Source organism: Neomonachus schauinslandi, chromosome 16, assembly GCF_002201575.2.
Source record: "Neomonachus schauinslandi chromosome 16, ASM220157v2, whole genome shotgun sequence".
NCBI classification, from domain to species: domain Eukaryota; kingdom Metazoa; phylum Chordata; class Mammalia; order Carnivora; family Phocidae; genus Neomonachus; species Neomonachus schauinslandi.
The window spans coordinates 41,635,665-41,657,558 of NC_058418.1; the positions used below are offsets into that span (position 1 = coordinate 41,635,665).

A 21,894-nucleotide genomic window follows, 5' to 3' on the forward strand; every position below is an offset into this window, starting at 1 on the left:
GTAGAGAATTGGACTTTCGGAAGGTCACACAGCTGGTAAGTAGCAGGGCTGAGACTGGAATCACATCTTTTCAGTCTGGTCTTTTTTCTGGCAGTACTATAGTTGCCTCCCAGCAACAGCAGGCCACGGCAGTTAGAACTCTCCGCTGAAAGGTCCCTCAAGCTTTTTATTTTTAATTCCTAAAGGAACATGGGTGCCGAACTTCATTGCATGAACGCGTGTTCACAGCTGTCTCTGATCTGTCGCACTTGTATTGGGAGTACCTTGAGGGCTCTGATACTAAGTGTCTTATTGTTCTCTTTATGCGTAAGTTGCCATTAGTGTTACTGCCTGCTTGATAATGATGAACACCAGCTGGAGAGCAGACTTCTACTTTGATGCAAAACAGATTTGAAATAAGTAAAGGCTTTTTAAAATATACATACCGGGCGCCTGGGTGGCTCAGTCATTAAGCGTCTGCCTTCAGCTCAGGTCATGATCCCGGCGTCCTGGGATCGAGCCCGGCATCAGGATCCCTGCTCAGCTGGGGGCCTGCTTCTCCCTCTCCCTCTGCCTGCCACTCTGCCTACTTGTGCTCTCTCTCTGTCAAATAAAGAAATAAAATCTTTAAAAATACTAATAAAATAGGGGCGCCTGGGTGGCTCAGTTGGTTAAGCGACTGCCTTCGGCTCAGGTCATGATCCGGAGTCCCGGGATCAAGTCCCGCATTTAAAAATAAAAATAAATTAAAATCACATTAAAGATTTTAAAAGATTAAAGATAAAATAACCTTTTTATTTTGCGATTTTTAAATAGATGGAATCAGGAATCATTCAATTATTACTTAACTGTTATTTTTAGAAATGTGGACATTAACACCTTAATTTTTTATTATAAATTCAGTGACATTTAATAGAGAAGATATTAGTGTACCTCAGCTTAGAGATTGAAAACTTGTGGACCTAGAAATACTTCTACTACAACTCCCTCATTTTATAGATAAAGAATCTAAGTTTTACAGAGCCTACGGTTTTGATCCAGGGTAACACACAGTTACCAGTATATAAAGACTAAAATCCAAGTCTCCTGGCTCCTAATTCAGTGCTTTAGGTATTTTTCCTGTATCTGTAATCATGTTTCTCATTGGTCTGTGAATGAGACTGCAGATGTAGAGCAATCAGAATATTGAAAGAAACTGCCATTTTCTCTGTAGAGCCTCAGTTTGTGAGAGCCGCCAGGGCAATCTTAAGATTATAGATTCCCAGGGGCGCCTGGGTGGCTCAGTCAGTTAAGTTTCTGACTGTTGATTTCAGCACAGGTCCAGATCTCAGGGTCGTGAGATCAAACTCCACGTTGGGCTTCCTGCTCATTGGGGAGTCTGCTTCCCTTCTTCCCCTCTTCCCCTGCTGTCACTCTCTCTCTCTCTAAAAAATAAATAAATAAATCTCAGTTTAAAGAAGTTTTTTTGTTGTTTTTACGATTTTATTTATTTATTTGTCAGAGAGAGATAGCACCACCAGGGGGACCGGCAGGCAGAGGGAGAAGTAGGCTCCTCGCTAAGCAGGGAGCTTGATATGGGACTCGATCCCAGCACCCTGGGATCAGGACCTGAGCCGAAGGCAGATGCGTAACTGACTGAGCCACCCAGGCGCCCCGGATTCTCAGTATAATGAAGTTTTAAAGGCTCTCTGGTCCATCCTCCTCTTTCACACTGGAGTACATACTCTGGTATCCTTAATGATACTATATTCCTCTGTGTCTTCCTCTTCACCTTCTTTGGAACATCTCAGGGTCTTTTGAGTTCTAGCTGCCCTTTTTTTATGTGGGTTCTGATGCCTCTGGAATCATGCAGAACAAATCTAATCCTTCATGTAATAGCCCTTCACATTTGTGAAATCTTGATCTCTTTCCCAATCTTAAAAGCACTCCAGCAACTTCACCTGTCCCTCACCCTCACCAACCTCTGCTTGACCCTGGTGTTTTAGTTCCTTTTTGTAGTGCAGTATGTAGAAGGGAGCACACTATAGCCAGCTAGAGTGGACTGGAACTGTTACGTTCCTTGTTCTGAAGGCTTTATTTTATCAATACAGTCTGAGGTCAGGGGATTTTCTTAGCTCCATCTTACTGTTGATTTAGTGAGTCATAAGGACTGCTAAATCACATCCTTTCTCTCCCCACTCCCTACCCCTTGGGTTTTTGCATATGTTGTTTTTGAAACCCAACACTAAACTTTATAATTATCCTTGTTCAGTTTCATTGAGGCGATTTTGGCCCCTCATGTTAACCTTCCAAGCTCAGAAGAGTCTTTTTCAGCGTTGTGTGGCTCCCTCCCCAAGGCATATTTTTTAGAGGAATAACAACAGCAGAATACTGATTTTTACCAAGTGATATTTTCTTTTAAGAAGTCCTCTTGGGGGTCGCCTGGGTGGCTCAGTCGGTTAAGGGTCTGCCTTTGGCTCAGGATCCTGGGATTGAGCCCCGCATCCGGCTCCCTCAGGAGGGAGCCTGCTTCTCCCTCTGCCCCTCCGCCCTGCTCGTGCTTGTGGTCTCTCACTCTCTCTCTATTTAAAAAAAAAAAAAAAGGAAGTCCTCCTGAAAGGCTATACTACTACTTATTCATCCAGTTAGGGCATTCTTCAAAATTCTTTTGCTACTTCTTTTTTCTTTGTTACTTAGATGTACCACTACATCCCTGCTTAAAAAGTGTGCTGTCTGGGGCACCTGGGTGGCTCGGTCGTTAAGCGTCTGCCTTCGGCTCAGGTCATGATCCCAGGGTCCTGGGATCGAGCCCCGCATCAGGCTCTCTGCTCAGCGGGAAGGGAAGCCTGCTTCTCCCTCTCCTACTCCCCCTGCTTGTGTTCTAGCTCTCTCTGTGTCTCTCTGTCAAATAACTAATAAAATCTTTAAAAAAAATTTTTTTTTTTTTAAATGTGCTGTCTACATCTCTAAAATTATCAATGAGTTTTTACTTGTGTTACAATTTGTATTCCTGGAGCTGCAATTTTTCCTAAAATTTCCTGTGCATTATAGTGTGTATGTCCCAGTTTGGACCAAACGATACACATTAAAATGGTACAGAAATATAGAAATTGTCACAGCTGTGTTTTAAGCATTTTAATTAAGATTATAGTATTGTTAAACTAGACTGCCTTTGACCGTTAAATATATGCCCATTTAATTTGTGACTGAGCTGAATCCAGTTACAGCTTTCCATTAGAATCCCTCAATTCCCACTTGTCCTCTTTTGTTCACAAACTAACAGAGCTGCAGCTGCAGCCTTTCAGTAGAGAAGAGGGTACATGTTAAATATAGCCTGGCCTGCTGCTGTGGTGAAAACTGACACGGCCGTTTGCAGGCTCTGTGCAGTAACATGCTGATCCTGAATGTAGGGCAATTACTAATTCGACTGTAAACAGGGACTCTAGACATGACCTCAGACGCTGCGTTCTGCATATAAGTAGCAAGCAGAAGTGCCTACTTTGAAGTAGCAAGGGAGTGTTAAAATGAAAGATTGAGGATGGGGAAAGTAGGAGGCTGGTGTGGAGGAGCAGAGATTGTGTTTTATTCTACCTGTTGGATATTAGTTTCACTGGTGTTTATTATATTTAAATAAAACGAAATAAAGCCATGTATAGCCAGTGGTGAGAATGGGTCACAACTGAGGTATTTAATGACTTTGGGGTAAAAAAAAATGGAGGAAAGCAGATAGTATTGAACTTTCTCCTTTAACTGGGACTTTGGGTAGCTCATGAATCCTCTTCTGGGAAGCATACATGTCATGTCCAGCATCAAACATATTTATGAGAAAAACTCCAGAGGCAGGAAATTCCCATAAATAATGCCCATATAGGCTTTGGATAGTAGTTCATGCAGAACAGACCATGATGGAGATTCAGGACCTTAGACATAGCGACTCTTGGGTATATGATAAGAAAGTTTAATTTTCAAATCCAGTGAAGGAACTGTAAGCATTTGAAAGAATCTTTTATTATATCAAGTGTGTCTGCGTATCTCCACAGACACAAATTAATTGTACTCCATTCGAACAAAAATTTTTGAGTCAACTTGATACTGAAATTTATACATAAACTAAGAAAAACTCAAGAGAGGCTACCACTAAATAACTGGCATATATATCATAGCATATCAGAAGTCTTCAAAAGAAGTTCACTTCAAGAAGTATATTTAAAAATAGGGCGCCTGGGTGGCTCAGTTGGTTAAGCGACTGCCTTCGGCTCGGGTCATGATCCTGGAGTCCCTGGATCGAGTCCCGCATCGGGCTCCCTGCTCGGCGGGGAGTCTGCTTCTCCCTCTGACCCTCCCCCCTCTGATGTGCTCTCTCTCTCTCTCATTCTCTCTGTCTCAAATAAATAAATAAAATCTTTAAAAAAAAAAAAAAAAAAAAGAAGTATATTTAAAAATAATGAATTATGGTTACTATTCTTGATAATATAGCATTTTTTGAGCTCTGTGCTAGCCATTTTGCTAGTATAGCAGTAGCTCATTAGTTCTTCCCAACAATCTGTGAAAAGTGAATTATTAGTTTTATTTTTTGGAGGTGTCGCTCAGAAAACTTAACTACTTTGCCAGTGTTATATGGCCGTAAACATTGGGACTGGCATTTGAATCGAGTCTGCCTGAAATTTAGATTGTCTCCAATGTTTAGTGGTTTCTGAAATAGCTATAATTGATTACTTTATATAATCTCACCTCTGTAAACATAATAAACATAGTAACTGTCTTGTGTCTGCCATGCATAAGGTACAAAGCCAGTGTCTAAAGATGTATTCAATTTTAAAAATTTATATCTTGTTTTTGAGTTCCTTTGGAGGTGGATCATTCACAAAGACAAAAATATTTTAAGTGAGAGATACATAATTTTAGGCTCACCAGTTCAGCTTTTATGGTTTCGTGGTAATTGGTAATTGTCTGGCTTTGTGTGACAAGGTTACCTCTAGCCATGGATCTTAGCTTTTGATAAATTGTAGATTGAATATACTCAAACAATTTTTTTCTGTTTGAAGATGTTTGACTTTTTTTTTTTTTTTTTTGACATTACCTACCATTAGCCTGTCTGTCTGGGCAGGAGGAAAAGTATCAAACTCTTAAGTTCTGGTGGAAGATAGGGTATGGTTGAAAGTGATGGGTACAGACATTCTAGCTTTACATATACAAGAATTGAAACAAAGTAAGTCCCTTATCATCATATTGTGTATTTAAAAGCATCCGTAAATGGTTTTATGTAGAATGGGAATTTTAAAATTTGATTATATTTGTGTTTCTAAAGATAAACATTGGTTTTTGGAAAAGTCACACATTCATGTGTTAAAAATGCTAAAGGTACAACACAGTACATAGTGAAAATTCTCTCTCCTAGGTACATAATTGTCCTCTGTACCGACAGTTGGAATTACCAGGTTCTTGGCTGTCACTTCAAGGGTATTTTATACATTTATAAGCAACTGTGTACATTTTCTCCTTATTTTTACTAGTATAGTATATATACTGTTATGCATTTTGCTTTTCCCACATATTCAGTCTTGGAAATTTTTCAGTACTGTAACATAAAAACTTAATTGGAAGATATTTTTAATGGAATAATCCATAAAATATTCCATGATATAGCTGTACCTTTATCTATTTAATAAGTACAATAAATAACTTTGTACAAATGTGATTTCCTTTCTTTTTATAGACACCCGTGTATGTATGTATATATAAATGCCTAGAAGTGATATTGCTAGACCACTATTTTGAGAAAGATTGCCAGATGTCTTTCATAAAAATTATACCAATTTACATTGCCACTGGCATTGTGATAGGGTATCTATTTCTCTCATACCTTCCCCAACACATTCTGCCGTCAAACTTCTTATTTGCCAGTGGAATAAGTGGAAAATAGCTTCTCAGTATAATTTTAGTTTACATTTCACTTAAGAGTAAAGTTGTGTACCTTTTTACATGCTTAAGAGAAAATCTTTGTCGCAAATCAATCATCTCTGTTGGTATTTATTTACTTTTCTATTAGATTATTGATCCTTTCTTATTGATTTATAGAATATAAAAGCCCTTTATGTGTTAAGTTCCTTAGCTCATTGAGCTGTGAGTTAACAAAAATTTTCCCCAATGTAACATGAATTCTTTCCATGAAGAATTTTTTTTGCATTTATATAACTTATTTTTTTAAGATTTATTAATTTATTTTAGAGAGAGAGAAGAAGAATGCATGTAAGCAGGGCAGGGAGAGAGAGAGAGTCCCAAGCAGACTCCCCGCTGAGAACAGACCCAACACGGGGCTCAGTCCGACCCCAGCATGGGCCTCAGTCCGACCCCAAGATCAAGACCTGACCCGAAACCAAGAGTTGGATGCCTGACCGACTGAGCTATCTAGGCGCCCCTACATTTATATAACTTCTGAATCATTTGTTTTGCCTTTCATAGCTTCTGTGATTTTTTAAATCTTTAATTGATCAGGAATTTATTTTGGTGGAATGTATGAGGAATTGATCCAGTATTACTTTTTTTCAGATGGCTACCCAGTTGTCCAAACATTATTTATTAAACAATTGTTTTTCCATTTGATTTAAAATGCCAACTTTATCTAATACTTAACTTCCCTGTATATTTGGATCTCCCTCTGGACTTTGTCACAATAGGAAATGTTTAATTTTAAATCTTTACCCTTGCATTAGAAATTTAGTAGTGTGAGTGAAACAACACATAATTTTGTTGGCAGCTTCCTTATAATGTGATCAGTGATTTTTACAGTTTAACACCGATTTATATAATATGAATTGTTGCATACATAAAGTTTATAAGTTGATTGCATTAATTTAACTATTGTTTGCCCACATTATGAATTAAACTGTATTCATTTGTTTTTTCAAACAGCATTTATCAAGTACTTATTATATGCTAAGTACTATTATTATAGGCCCTCAGTGAATAAAACAGATCCTTACCATCACAGTGCTTGCATTCTAGTGGGAAGAGACAGACAATAAACAATAGACACAATAATTAAGTAAATTATAAAATATGTTGGGAGTGCTATGAAAATAGAAAAAGAGCAAGCAAGGTAAAGAATATTTGGAGTGTTGTGAAGGGTAAAGTGGGGAGAAAATTGCAGTTTTGAGTAGAGCAATCAGAACAATCTAAAAGTAAGCCTTATTGATGAGGAAACATTTGATCAAAAACTTGAAGATGAGGAAGTTATCAGTGTGAATACCTGTGGGAAGAGTATTCCAGGCAAAAGTGACAGCCAGAGGAAAGACCCTAAGGTGGAAGCATGCCTGGTTTTATTAAAGAGGAAAGGCAGTGAGGCCAGTGTGGCTGGAACAAGAGGGATCTAGGGGGAAAGTAGTAGGAGGTGGCGTCAAGGAGGTAACGGCAAACCATAACATGTAGGGCAACAGTTCTCAAACTTTTTGGTTTCAAGACTCCTTTATAATCTGAAGAGTTATAGAGGATTACCACTCTGGCTTATATCTATCAGTATTTATTGTATTAGAAGCTAAAACAGAGCTTTTAAAAACCAGAAGACACAGGCACACATTCCAGTACAGCAGTGAAGTCATCACGTACCATGTAGATCCACTGGAAAACTCCCCTGTAGATTCATGAGAGAATGATAGTGACAAGGGCAAAAAACATTTTAGGATTATTGTTGTTATGACAATTGCAGACACTTTTTTTTTTTTTTAAGATTTTATTTATTTATTTGAGAGAGAATGAGAGACAGAAAGCAGGAGAGGGAGGAGGGTCAGAGGGAGAAGCAGACTCCCCGCCGAGCAGGGAGCCGGATGCGGGACTCGATCCCAGGACTCCAGGACCATGACCTGAGCCGAAGGCAGTCGCTTAACCAACTGAGCCACCCAGGCGCCCCAATTGCAGACACTCTTAAAAGTTCTCCGGAAAAAATCCTCATGTCCCTGATTATACTTTAAGAACTGCTATGTAGAATCTTAGAGCCCTTGTAAGGTTTTGATCAGATGAGTCATGATCTGATGTAGGTTTTAGCTGGGCTGCTCTGGCTCTTGGTTAGAAAAAGGACGGTAGGTTGGGGCGCCTGGGTGGCTCGGTCGTTAAGCGTCTGCCTTCGGCTCAGGTCATGATCCCAGGATTCTGGGATCGAGCCCCACGTCCGGCTCCCTGCTCTGCAGAGAGCCTGCTTCTCCCTCTCCCTCTGTCTGCCGCTCTGCCTACTTGTGCTCTCTCTGTCAAATAAATAAATAAAATCTTTAAAAAAAAAAAAAAAAGAAAAAGGACGGTAGGGAAGCAAGGGCAGAAACCGGGAGACCAGGTAAGATGCTTTTATAGTAACCCAGGCCAGAAACGATTTAGACTAGGTGGTAGCAGTATAGGAGCTTTGAAATGGTCTGATTTGGGATGTATTTTATTTTATTTATTTATTTATTAAAGATTTTTATTTATCTGAGACAGAGAGAATGAGAGAGACAGAGAGCACATGAGAGGGGGAAGGGTCAGAGGGAGAAGCAGGCTCCCTGCGGAGCAGGGAGCCCGATGCGGGACTTGATCCCGGGACTCCAGGATCAAGACCTGAGCCGAAGGCAGTCGCTTAACCAACTGAGCCACCCAGGCGCCCTGATTTGGGATGTATTTTAAAGGTAGAGCCAATAGCATTTCCTGACAGATTCCATGTAAGGTGTGAGAGAAAGAAGTTAAAATTGGCACCAATGTTTTTTGGTTTCTTTCCTGAGAAACTAGGAAGATGGAGTTGCCATCGGCTAAGATGGGGAAGGTTATGAATGGAGTAGGTTTTGGAGAAAGGGCAGGTGTTCAGTTTTGCATGTGTTGCGTTTAAGATATTTGTTGAACATTCAAGTAAAGATATCAAGTAGTCATTTGGATGAATGAGTCTAGAGTTTGGAAGTGAGTTATAGACTGAAGATAGACATTTGAGAGTTGTTGGCATGCATATGCTATTTTTTTTTTTTTTAAGATTTTATTTATTCATTTGACAGAGAATGAAACAGTGAGAGAGGGAATACAAGCAGGGGGAGTGGGAGAGGGAGAAGCAGGCTTCCCTCTGAGCAGGGAGCCTGATGCGGGGCTCGATCCCAGGACCCTGGGATCATGACCTGAGCCGAAGGCAGACGCTTAACGACTGAGCCACCCAGGCGCCCCTGCATATGCTATTTAAAGCCAGGACAGGGGCGCCTGGGTGGCTCAGTCAGTTAAGCTTCTGTCTTTGGCTCAGGTCATGATCCCAGGGTCCTGGGATCGAGCCCCGCATCGGGCTCCCTGCTGAGCAGGGAGCCTGCATCTCCCTCTCCTCCCCACTTGTGCTCTCTGTTGCTTTCTCTGTTGCTATCTCTGTCTCTCTCAAATAAATAAATAAAATCTAAATAAATAAATAAATAATAAATAAAGCCGTGACACTAGATGAGGGCAGTAAGTGATCAGTTAATTGTTCTGCCTTTATCAATTTCAGTAATAATTGCATTTCTCTACAGTGTTGCAGAGTGCATGCATGCACATACATTTCAGGAGACTCTACCTTCTTTGAGTAAAGAAATAAACAGATTCACACAGATTAAATGACTTCCCTTGGGTCACCAGTATTGTAAGTGATGAAACTAGGGTTCCAAAGCCTTTATTTTCATCTGCCCACCAGGTCTTTGCCTTGTCTGTATAAACCAGAAATGTCTGTGTTTATTGATTAGGTGGCTAAAGAAAGCAGCTTGGTCAAGTAGAGAGGCAGCTTGGACAGGTGGGGAAATTTTGCTTTCCTTTCCACAAACATACCTCAGGATCTGTAAATATTTAATTTGTTAAAACTTTGAGTTAAAAGGAACAGATGTTGTGTTGCAGATTTTAAAAATTTTAAGAGGGATTTACAAGTGTCTGTCAGGTCTTGCCTGTGCTTTTAGTGTTATATTTAAATCATTCCCTAATCCAAGGTCATGAAGATTTGGCCTATGTTTTCTTCTTCTAAGAGTTGTAAGGACACCTGGGTGGCTCAGTCGGTTAAGCATCTGCCTTCAGCTCAGGTCATGATCCCAGGGTCCTGGGATTGTCCCACATCGGGCTTCTTCCTTGGCCGGAGCCTGCTTCTCCGAACTCTGCCTCTCTCCCTGCTTGTGTGCTCTCTCCCTTTCTCTCTCTCTCTCTCTCTGTGACAAATAAATAAAATCTTTTTTTAAAAAAGTTTTACAATTTTAGCTCTTTTGGGGTGCCTGGGTGGCTCAGTCAGTTAAATGTCTGCCTTCGGCTCAGGTTATGATCCCAGGGTCCTGGGATCGAGCCCCACATCGGGCTCTCTGCTCAGTGGGGAGCCTGCTTCTCCTCTCCCTCTGCCTGCCGCTCTGCCTACTTGTGCTCTCTCTCTCTATCAAATAAATAAAATCTTAAAAAAAAATTAGCTCTTTTGTTTAAGTCTCTAATCCATTTTGAGTTAACTTTGTATGTGGTCTGAAGTGGGAGTCCAGCTTCCATTCTTTTGCATGTGGATATCCAGCTTTCCCTGTACTGTTTGTTAAAAAGACTGCCTTTTCCCCCATGTAATGGTCTTAGAACCCTTGTTTGAAAGTGAATTGGCCATATATTGTGAGGGTTTGTTTCTGGGCTCTCTGTTCGGGTCCTTTGGTCTGTGTGTCTGTCCCTATGCCAGCACCACACTGTTTTGATTACTGTAACTTTGTAGTAAGTTTTGAATTTGGGAATTGTGACTCTTCTGTCTTTGTTCTTGTTTTCAAAACTGTTTCTGGCTCTTCATGGTCTTTTGAGATTCCGTATGAATTTCAGGATTGGTTTTTCTATTTCAGTAAAAATGCTGTTGGGATTTTGCTAGGAATTGCATTGAGTCTCTACATTGCTTTGGATAGAATTACCATCTTAACAATATTAAGTGTCCCAATCCATGAACATGAGATGTTTTCCATTTATTTAGAAACCTTAATTTCTTTCAACAATGTTTCGTTTTCAGTGTACAAATCTTATGCTTCCTTGTCTAATTCCTAAATATTTTATTCTTTTTGATGCTATTGTAAATGGTGTTGATTTTTAAATTTCCTTCTTGGGCTGTTCATTGAACGTATATAGAATACAACTGGGGGCACCTGGGTGACGCATTCAGTTAGGCGTTGGACTGTTGGTTTTAGCTCAGTTGGTGATCTCAGGTTCGTGGGATCGAGCCCCGCATCGGGTTCCGTGCTCATCACAGAATCTGTGTCGGACTCTTTCTCTCCCTCTGCCCCTCTCTCTTATTCTCTCTTTCTCTCTCAAATAAATAAATTCTTTTTTTTTTTTTAAAGATTTTATTTATTTATTTGAGACAGAGAGAATGAAAGAGAGAGAGAGCACATGAGAGGGGGGAGGGTCAGAGGCAGAAGCAGGCTCCCTGCCGAGCAGGGAGCCCGATGTGGGACTCGATCCCGGGACTCCAGGATCATGACCTGAGCTGAAGGCAGTCGCTTAACCAACTGAGCCACCCAGGCGCCCTCAAATAAATAAATTCTTAAAAAAAAAAAAAGAATACAACAATACTGTGTGTTGATTTTTTTTTTTTTTAAGATTTTATTTGAGAGAGAGGGGGACAAGCACACTCCACACTGAGCACAGAGCTTGATGCCAGGCTCCATCCCATGACCCCGAGATCACAACCTGAGGAGAAACCAAGAGTGGGATGCTCAACCAACCCAGCCACCTAGGCGCCCCTGTGTGTTGATATCTTATAACTGCTGACTTAATTTATTAGTGCTAACATTTTTTGTATGTCAGTTCTTTCAAGCTTTCTGTGTATAAGATCATCTATGAACAGAGATAATTTTACCTCTTCCTTTACAATTTGGATGCCTTTTATCTCCTTAGCCTAATTGCTTTGGTTAGAAATTCCAGGATCATGTTGAATTGAAGTGGCAAGAGTGGACATCCTTGTCATGTTTTTGACCTTAGAGGGAAAGCTTTCAGTCTTTCACCATTGAGTATGATGTGGGTTTTTCATATATGGCCTTTATCATGTTAAGGAAATTTCCTTCTATTCCTAGTTTATTGGGTATTTATGAAAGTGAATTGAATTTTGTCACATGCTTCTTCTGCATCAATAGAGATAATTGTGTAGTGGTTTATCCTTCATTCTAATAATGTGTAGCAAATTACATTCATTGCTTTTCATATGCTGAGCCATCTTTGCATTCTGGGAATAAATCTCACTTGGCCATGATACATACTTTTAGTATACTGCAGAATTTACTTTGCTAGTATTTGTTGAGGATTTTTGCATCTATATTCACAGGGGATATTGTGTAGTTTTCTTTTCTTGTAGTGTCTTTGTCTGGCTTTGGTATCAATAATGCTGGCCTTAGAATGAGTTAAGAAATATTCCCTCCTCGGGCGCCTGGGTGGCTCAGTTGGTTAAGCGACTGCCTTCAGCTCAGGTCATGATCCTGGAGTCCCTGGATCGAGTCCCGCATCGGGCTCCCTGCTCCGCAGGGAGTCTGCTTCTCCCTCTGACCCTCCCCCCTCTCATGTGCTCTTTCTCATTCTCTCTCTCAAATAAATAAATAAAATCTTTAAAAAAAAAAAAAAAAGAAATATTCCCTCCTCTTTAATCTTTTCAAAGAGTTTAAGAAAGGATTGGTATTGGGGCGCTTAGGTGGCTCAGTTGATTAAGCTTCTGACTTGATCTCAGCTCAGGTCTTGACCTCAGGGTTGTGATAGGCCCTGCATGGGTCTCCGATGGGAGTCAGCTTCAAATTCTCTCTCCCTCTGCCACTCCCCCACCCCACATGTTCCTGCTTTCTCTCTCAAATAAATAAATCTTAAGGAAGGAAAGAAAAGAAAAGAAAAAGAACGAAAGAATTGGTGTTAATTCTTCAAATGTTTTGTCACAGTTTTTGTGATAGGAATAAATGAATCAGGTCTTTTTTGAAGCTGTCAACAGTGTTTCAAGGAACTAGAAAGATGTCTTGAGGACTGCACATTTCCATAAGCACCATATGAAATTACCATTGTATAAATCAACTCAAAACTCACTAGGGTCTGCTGGCCTCTTAGCTTTGTTCCTGGGCTTCTTTCTTCTTATTTATGTGGTGATGTATCTAGAATCACATGGTCTATATCCTCATGTCTGTTTTGGAGTGTTCTGTTTTGGAGATTGGGCATCCTCAGAAAGACTTTTGACTATGTATATTCAGTCTCTAAAATACTTCACATACAGTGTAATCCTTAAATCCTCTTTGAGAACTTGGTGAGTGATCTCAAATTTAGTAATAAAGAAGCTTAAGGCAGAAAAATTTTGCCTGTAAGCACAAAGGATCTCTGGCTTTTGTGTTTTGTTTTGTTTTGTTTTGACCCCTTATTGAGGCTGCATTTTGCACAGATTGGTTCCTCCTTAGTTTTACCTCCTTTATCAGCCTAAGACAAGGGCATTAATTATTGTTCACAGAGACTATATACAGAGACTTCTGTGCTAAGATAAAATAAGCATTCTTCTAGAATCTAAAAAGTTAGGTCCTTTTCTTTGAGGTTGAATAAGCAATGGCCAAAAATAATTCCTTATAGGCCAAAGGAGGCTTTGCATCATTATGTTTGGGCTCTCCAACTAGGTGTCTGAATGTGTCATCCATTATCACAAAACTGACCAATGGTGACTCTTGAATACAGTGACTTTCAAACATTTTTGATAGCTTCCTACAATAAGAAGTTTTATAGCATGACTTAGTACATAACAAACAAAAATGTATATACAACTAACATGAAGGTCTCAGAGGCCAATTCTTAACCTTTATTAAAGAAAATGCAACCTGCTATCTTCTGTTTTGTTTATTTCTTCTTAAAAAGATGCTGTTCTCAACTTGCTGGATTGATTTCATAACCTGCTAATAAATGTGGGCTTTAGGGATGCCTGAGTGGCTCAGTCAGTTAAGCGTCTGCCTTCGGTTCAGGTCATGATCCCAGGGTCCTGGGATTAAGTCCCACATTGGGCTCCTTGCTCAGTGAGGAGCCTGCTTCTCTCTCTGCCGCTCCCCCTGCTTGTGTTCTCTCTGTCTCTGACAAATAAATAAAATCTTAAAAAAAAAAAAATATGGGCTTTAATTTAAAAAATATTCCTCCACGACCCTCAAATTTACCTGTGCATATCTTTTTCTGGGCTCGTACCCTTCAGGCATTTTGATTCTGTGGTTTGAAGTAGAACCCAGGAGTTACTGTTTTTATTAAGTGCCCAGATAATTCTGATATAGCCGTAGACAAGTATTTGGGAACTACTAATAGATCCAATCTAATAAAAACTATTTTGTTTGAAACTAAATCTGTTATATAAAATTGCTGACCCCAGGGTGCCTGGCTGGCTCAGTCGGTAGAGCATGTGACTCTTGATCGTGGGGTCATGAGTTCAAGCCCCACATTGGGGGTCGAGTTTACTTTAAAAAAATAAGTAAATAAAAATAAAATTGCTGAAACGATCATTGTGACTTTTTAATATTGCCCTTTTAATTTTAGGAAATAAATTAGCCATTACCTAACTCTCTGGACTCCAGTATTCATATTATTTAATAAAATGTGGGGAGCCATTTTATGTAGTGATTGACAGGTAAAGGACGGTTAAATTCCTCTTGATTATAGAAAAAACAGGCTGGGCATGTAGTAGATTTAAGTTACTCTCTGGTTTGTTCCATTCAGTAGTGATGTTGTCTTCTTTGACACAGACCAGTTTATGTCTGACTTGGAACACCAGCCATCAGGTTCAGCAGAGAAATGGCCTAATCACAGTGAGCTCTCATGTCCAGCTCCTTTCTGGAGAATCTAGAGGGTGAGTGTTGATTGAAATGTGTCATTGTTTTTATACTCAAGTCTGGTATTTGCATGCAGTGGCTGGATTTGCATGTGCTACAGAGGATGGGGGTATATATGGGCAATCTTCTTGATAGGTCCACCCATTATCTTTGGAGCTGCACTTTGACTACAAGACACTGCTTTTTAAATCTAACCACATCCAGGTTCTTACACTAGTGCTTATAAATTTAATCTGGGTTTGAATAGAAGGCAAGTGTTTAACTGAATTTATTAAAGCAGAGAAGCCCATCTATAAGAATTCTACGGCTTGGGGAAAAAAAAAAGGATACTATGGGTTGGGTCCTGAGTAAAACTGGTTACCAATCAGGTGTATAAGCCTACTGAATTCTCTCTCAAATAAATAAATAAAATCTTAAAAAAAAAAAAAAAAAAGGGGGGACGCCTGGGTGGCTCAGTTGGTTAAGCCTACTGATTTCTGGTCATGTACTCTAAGTTTTGATGTGAGGCAGGATGAAACGGAAATAAAGCAGGAAATTTTATCTATTTGCCAGAGGCAACCTGGATCATGAGCCTGCCTTGTGGGCCCCTGTTTGCACTCCTGATAGTTCTTCTGGGATTCCATTTAGAAAGAATCCATAGAAATGAAGTCTGTGTGAGGGAGGGGCTGGGCCTCAGGCCTCTCTACCTCACCAGCCCACCAGGAACATAGCTCTCCCTTGCTGTCACACAGCTCCTTTCTTCAAAGACTCTGAAAGTTACTTGAGAACATATGTGATTCTAAATATACAAATTATATATTGTAAATATACAAATTATATTGTATATTATATATATATAAATTAAAAATATACAAATTGTAATTCTTGAAATGTCATTTGAATTTAATTTTAATGAATTTAGATTTGGAAGGGGACTACCCAAATCTTTATATTTAGGATACTGAAGCCTCATCAGACAAGGCTCCAAAACACTGCCTTCTCCCAGAAGCTGAGCCCACCCTGGTCTCACATCATTCTTGTCTCTAGTCATGAGAGGAATAAAAATGGCAACTAAATTCTTACATCTCTTTAAGGAGAGTTATAACCTGAAGGTTTTTTTTCTTTTTAAATTGAAGTATAATTGACATACAATATCCTGTTAAGTTTCAGATGTGCATCACAGTAATTTGATATTTTTATATATTACAAAATGATCCCCATGATAAGGCTGGTTACCATCTGTCACCATATAAAGTTATTACAGTATCATTGACAATATTTCCTCTGCTTACATTACAACCTCATGACTTAACCTATTTTTAAAGCTGGAAATTTGTATCTCTTAATCCCCTTTACCTATTTTGACCACCCCCCAAACCTTCCTACCTATAACCAGAAAGATTTAAATGAATTTCCTCATATTATGGTTGAGAAGATCACCTGAAGAAAGATTAAGTAAATCACCTTAGTTCTATCACAGCTGAACCAAAATTAAAGTTTTATCTCTTCTAGAGTTTACCCCATTGCTCTTCCCATGTATGAAGCAACAAGTAAGTTGGTCACTAGTGATCTTGGTAAGAACTGTTTCTTTGGAATGAAGGAATCAGTGTATGACTAAGGAGTGAACAGGAGGTAAGAACAGAAACATGAAATAGCAGGCAGTGTATATAACTCCTTTAAGAGATTAAACAGTGAAAGAAAAAATTAGATATAGAGGGCTATGTGGGTTCTAGGATTTTTATTTGTTTGCTTGCTTGTTTAAGGTAGAGAGCCTTAACCATACTTAGTAATGATGAGAAAGGTCCAGGAGGGTAGGTGGGTAGATTGACTGAAGAACTGGAAGGGTGAAGACGACTTTGGAGCAAGTCTTGAAGAGGCGAATATATAGGATCCGTAGCACAGGTGCTGGAATGAGTCATATGAATTTATGGTTCTGGAGCTCAGGTTGGATCCCCGGAGGTAGTGGATTTGGGAGTCAGCGGTATATAGAAATGGACAAGATTATCCAGAGAAAATGTACAATATACAAAAAAAAAGGGGGGGAGAAGGAAGGAATCTACTTATCTTTTTTTTTTTTTTAAGATTTTATTTATTTATTTGACAGAGACAGCAAGAGCGGGAACACAAGCAGGGGGAGTGGGAGAGGGAGAAGCAGGCTTCCTGCCGAGCAGGTAGCCCGATGCAGGGCTCAATCCCAGGACCCTGGGATCATGACCTGAGCCGAAGGCAGACGCTTAACGACTGAGCCACCCAGGTGCCCCTACTTATAATCTTAAAATTCTTCTGAATCCAGCATCTTAACACAAAGTAAAAAGAAGTGGGTTTTGGTTTTTATTTTTTCACATTTCAGTTTTTGCTGATACAAAAGGATACATGCTGATACTTGAATAGACATTTAGGTACCTGTGTACTGTTTACTCAGCTGGAGATTTAATGTTTGTCTTTGAAGAATGTTTTGAGTTACAACCTTTTCTAGAGGAAAGATCTGTATGACACTGAGTTTAGTATCACACACATATAAGAGATTTCTTAAAAAGAAAGAACCCTTAATAATAAGACTGATTCCTGTCAGGTGTGGTTTTAAAAAAAGTCATAATTTTCCTTTACTAGTAGTAAAGCTGATGTTAAAAAGTGAAAGATATCTTCTAATCTTTGTGCATATATTTTCACTTTGTCCTGTGGTTGAAAACTGTTTAATGTTTAGGGTGAAATTTAAAATGACTTAGTTAAAAACTTGGCACGATAGAGCTCAAGCTGGTTATCTTGGCTCTTGCTTAAAATACTTAAATATTCTTTCTGTATTACCTTTATGGTGATGAGTTTTATTTTTGTTAATAAATAAATAATAAGGGGCACCTGGGTGGCTCAGTCGGTTAAGTGGCTGCCTTCGGCTCAGGTGGTGATCCCAGGGTCCTGGGATCAAGTCCTGCGTTGGGCTCCCTGCTCAGCAGAGAGCCTACTTCTCCCTCTCGCTCTGCCTGACGCTCTGCCTACTTGTGCTTTCTATCAAATAAATAAATAAAATCTTTAAAAATAAAAATCTCTCTAATGGAGATCCAAAATACAATGGCTTAACCACATTGGAAGTTTCTCTCACACTTCATGGTAATTCACGGATCAGGATTCCTTTTATTTCATTTTTCCTCTGTTTCCTTAGTTATTATCAAGGCAGAGTTACCACTTTGACTTGAGTCTTGGCCCAAAGCAAGAGGTATTGGGGAAGGAAAGGAAGAGGTTATCGAGCCTGGGATGAGGAAGATACACATATCACTTCTGTTCATATTTCACTGGAAGAAAAATTATATGGCCTACAAAGGGGAAGCTGGGAAATGTAGTTTATAGCTAAGTGGCTGTGTGAGTAGTTAAATTCAATTACTTAAGAATGAATTAGGACATAAAAAAAATTTAAAAATAAAAAAAAATGAATTAGGACAGTTAGCAGTCTACCATATCAGGAACTTTTTTTTTGTCTTTAGTTTGAGAAGGTATGTTAATAAATGCAAATTAATTCTTCCAACTCATGCCATAAATAGGTGAATTCAGTTATTTAATGTATGTAGTTTTTTGGGTTTTTTTTAAGATTTTATTTATTTATTTGACAGAGAGATAGCGAGAGCAGGAACACAAGCAGGAGGAGTGGGAGAGGGAGAAGCAGGCTTCCCGCCGAGCAGGGAGCCTGATGTGTGGGGCTCGATCCCAGGACCCTGGGATCATGACCTGAGCCGAAGGCAGATGCTTAACAACTGAGCCCAGACACTCCTAATGTATGTAGTTTAGATGGTGTTCTTACAACTTATCAAAACCTAAAAGTATATCTTAGCAAAACTGTGTTATAGAATAGTAAACCATAAATACTAGATTTCTCATCCATTTAAACTCATTCCTTTACTTCCAGATTTCTCTTGTTTTTTTCAGTGGAATTCAGAAAATAATTGCAGCCTTCATTTTATAAAAAATAATATCTCCATAAAATTTTCACCAGAGAATGGATTATATACCTTTAAACTTGGGGTACAGGGAAGGGAAGAAAAGGTGAATTTGCCAAACCTGGATGAATGTTCCTTGCAGCTTCAAAATGAAATAACATATATACATAGTCTAATTATACCCAGAAATCCTTTACAAAAATGCTCAAGATGCTCAGATGCTAGTTAGAAAGGCCCTTTGGGCTTTTGTGTATACGACTAATATCTGTCTACTTCAGGGGCAATGTCCTGGGTTACTCTGCCCCTGTCCACCTGGTGGTGAGATTTCATCCCATACCATGCTTGTCAGCTCTAGTTCTGAAACCTTCACATTGGAGATAGCTCCAAATAAGAGACCTGTTGTTCCTCAAACACCTCATTCTTATGTAAAGAAAGAGCATCCCAGTGGACTGTTAATTTGGATAGCAACTTTTGGATAAAAAAACTTGTTCTTACAGCAAGCACTGCTGACTCTTGTGGTGGCGCAGGTGAACCAGGTGCTGGGTAGCGGGAGACAACGGCAGCTGTCCCAAGTGGGCCAAACGCTGTGACCTACATAACCTGTCAGCACAGGTGTTAAGGGCTGTTGACTCTTGTTCTAGGATTTGAGTTCACTTTACTCTTTAAAGGAGGGAAATGATAAAATTGCATAGTAGGGGTATAAACTCTTTCTGCTCTTAAATTGATGAAAAAAATAATAAAGCCATCTCACATACTTTCTGGACTAGGGTTTAAATGAATAAATTCATGCATATATGTTCAAAAGAAAGTTGAAAATGAAATTGCAAGCAGTTAGTATTTTTAAGAAATAACAATGTCAAATCACTAACGTTTTTTTGTTTTTGTTTTTTAATATTTTATTTATTTATTTGACAGAGAGAGACAGTGAGAGGGGGAACACAAGCAGAGGGAGTGGGAGAGGGAGAAGCAGGCTTCCCATGACCAGGGAGCCAGATGCGGGGCTCGATCCCAGGACCCTGGGATCATGACCTGAGCCGAAGGCAGACGCTTAACGACTGAGCTACTCAGGAGCCCCATTAAGGTTTTTTTAGTCACTAAGTTGTACACCTGACATTAATGTAAATATGTGTCAGCTATACTTAAAAAACAGAACTAAACTAAACTGGGGCACCTGGGTGGCTCAGTCCGTTGAGCATCTGTCTTCGGCTCAGGTCATGATCCTAGGATCCTGGGATCGAGTCCCGCATTGGGCTCCCTACTCAGCAGGGAGCCTGCTTCTCCCTCTCCCTGCTGCTTCCCCTGCTTGTGCTCTCTCTGTCAAATAAATAAATAAAATCTTGAGGAAAAAAAAAAAAAAAACAGGGGCGCCTGGGTAGCTGAGTCGGTTCAGTGGCTGCCTTCGGCTCAGGTCATGATCCCAGGGTCCTGGGATTGAGTCCTGCATCGGGCTCCTTGCTCAGCAGGGGCTTGCTTCTCCCCTGCCTGCTGTTCCCCCTGCTTGTGCTTGCTCTCTGTTTCTCTCGCTTTCTCTGTGTCAAGTAAATAAATAAAATCTTTAAAAGAAAAACAAGAAGTATAGTTGGTAAGTGGGTGGATAATGCTGGATATATACCCTCATCCTCAAGAAAATGTAAGCATTGACTTCCTCATAAAGACACAATACGTCATGTGGTTTTTTATGATGATAAAACACCATTTTAATCACCTTGTAGATTTAAAACTTGAGCAGTGAGATAATTTAAGAAGACATGTTGCATGGCAGCTTGGAACATTTCTGAAGTTACCGTCCTTGGAGGGGATAAGTGTTGGGAAAAGATGATTCTCTGCTGGTACTTGCTTCTGTATTTGACTTGCCACTGCTGGGAGACCTGTCTAAAATAGACACTGTCAAAATCAAAATCAGATGTCATGATGGGGCGCCTGGGTGGCTCAGTCGTTAAGCGTCTGCCTTCAGCTTAGGTCATGATCCCAGGGTCCTGGGATCGAGCCCCGTATCGGGCTCCCTGCTTGGTGAGCCTGCTTCTTCCTCTCCCTCTGCCTGCCGCTTCCCCTGCTTGTGCTCTGTCTGTCAAATAAAATCTTTTTTAAAAAAATCAGATGTCATGCATTAGTCTTAATAACATTGTCTGGGCCCCTTCCTACCACACCACCTAGTGAACTTTCAGTATATTAGTTCCCAGTAGTTTCTAAGTAATTGTATTGAATTAGGATCCATTTATTCAGTCATCAGAAATTGATGTTTCCTCATTAGTAAGGTACCTTGCTTGCCCTTCAGGAGCTTGCAAGCTATTTGAGAGACAAATGATAATGACCCCTACCAGTAATTTGATGTGCTGAGTTACGTGAGAGGCCACGTGCAAGATCATGGGCCATCCTTGTGCTCCGTCTTAGCATGAGACTAGCCCATAGACCTACACATGGAGTCCACACTGAAAACACTGTTCCTTGCTTGTTATGTGGCTTGGAATAACAGGTGCCTTTTCTATTTTTGTCCCTTTTATATTGTCTCTTTCCTGTTTCCCTCTCCTTACTCTCACCATACTCCTCTCTCTCCCAGCCTGATATCACCACATTTGTCCAGGTCTTTCACATTTTCTTTGTCTAAATGATTTATTTCCCTGTTTCTCTTCCCTTGGCCTCCAAGAAGTGACAGGTGTTTGGAAACTGATTCTACCATTTACTAAGCAAATTATGTGACCTGCCAAAGCCTCAGTTAACTGATCTATAAAGTGGGTTAGCAGTTACCTTAAAATGTTGTGAAGATTGAAATAAGATACAAAATTTCAGTTATAAACTCTCATAGATGCTCAGTATTTGTGAAGTGAATGTTAGTTCCCTTCTTAGAGCCATATGACTTTGAAGAATTTTTTAAATTACCTAAACTATAAAAAGAGTAGATGTTAATACTTGAAGATTTTTGAAGTGATTTTGTCTCCTTTGCTCTATGATCACATCACATCACATTCTAAGTATAAAAATTTTTTGTTGGCCTCTTCATTTATTACAGCTGTGCTAAGATATAATTCATTACTATAAAATTCACCCTTGAAAATACACCATTCAGTGGTTTTAGTATGTTCACAGAATTGTGCAACTATCACAACTATCTAATTTTAGAAAATTTTCATTACTCCAAAAAGAAACCCCCATACCCGTTAGCAGTCCCTCCCTATTCCTTCCTCACCATAACTCCTCGTAACCACCTATCTATGTTCTGTCTGTGTGGTTAGCCTGTTCTGGCCATTTTATACAAA

At 39.7% G+C, this 21,894-nt stretch overlaps 1 protein-coding gene across 3 annotated transcripts in view; it reads left to right on the forward strand.

The window, feature by feature from the left end:
• Window positions 1-21,894, forward strand: part of NFATC3 (nuclear factor of activated T cells 3) — a 120,363-nt gene that overhangs the window by 93,216 nt on the left and 5,253 nt on the right. The window contains exon 10 of one of the 3 annotated variants that reach the window (XM_021705742.1): window positions 14,649-14,752. The exons of the other annotated variants lie outside the window; for them this stretch is intronic. Coding sequence (XP_021561417.1) covers window positions 14,649-14,749 — 101 coding nt within the window. The 3' untranslated portion in view covers window positions 14,750-14,752. The remainder of the gene's footprint in view (window positions 1-14,648; window positions 14,753-21,894) is intronic. 3 annotated transcript variants of the gene reach the window in all.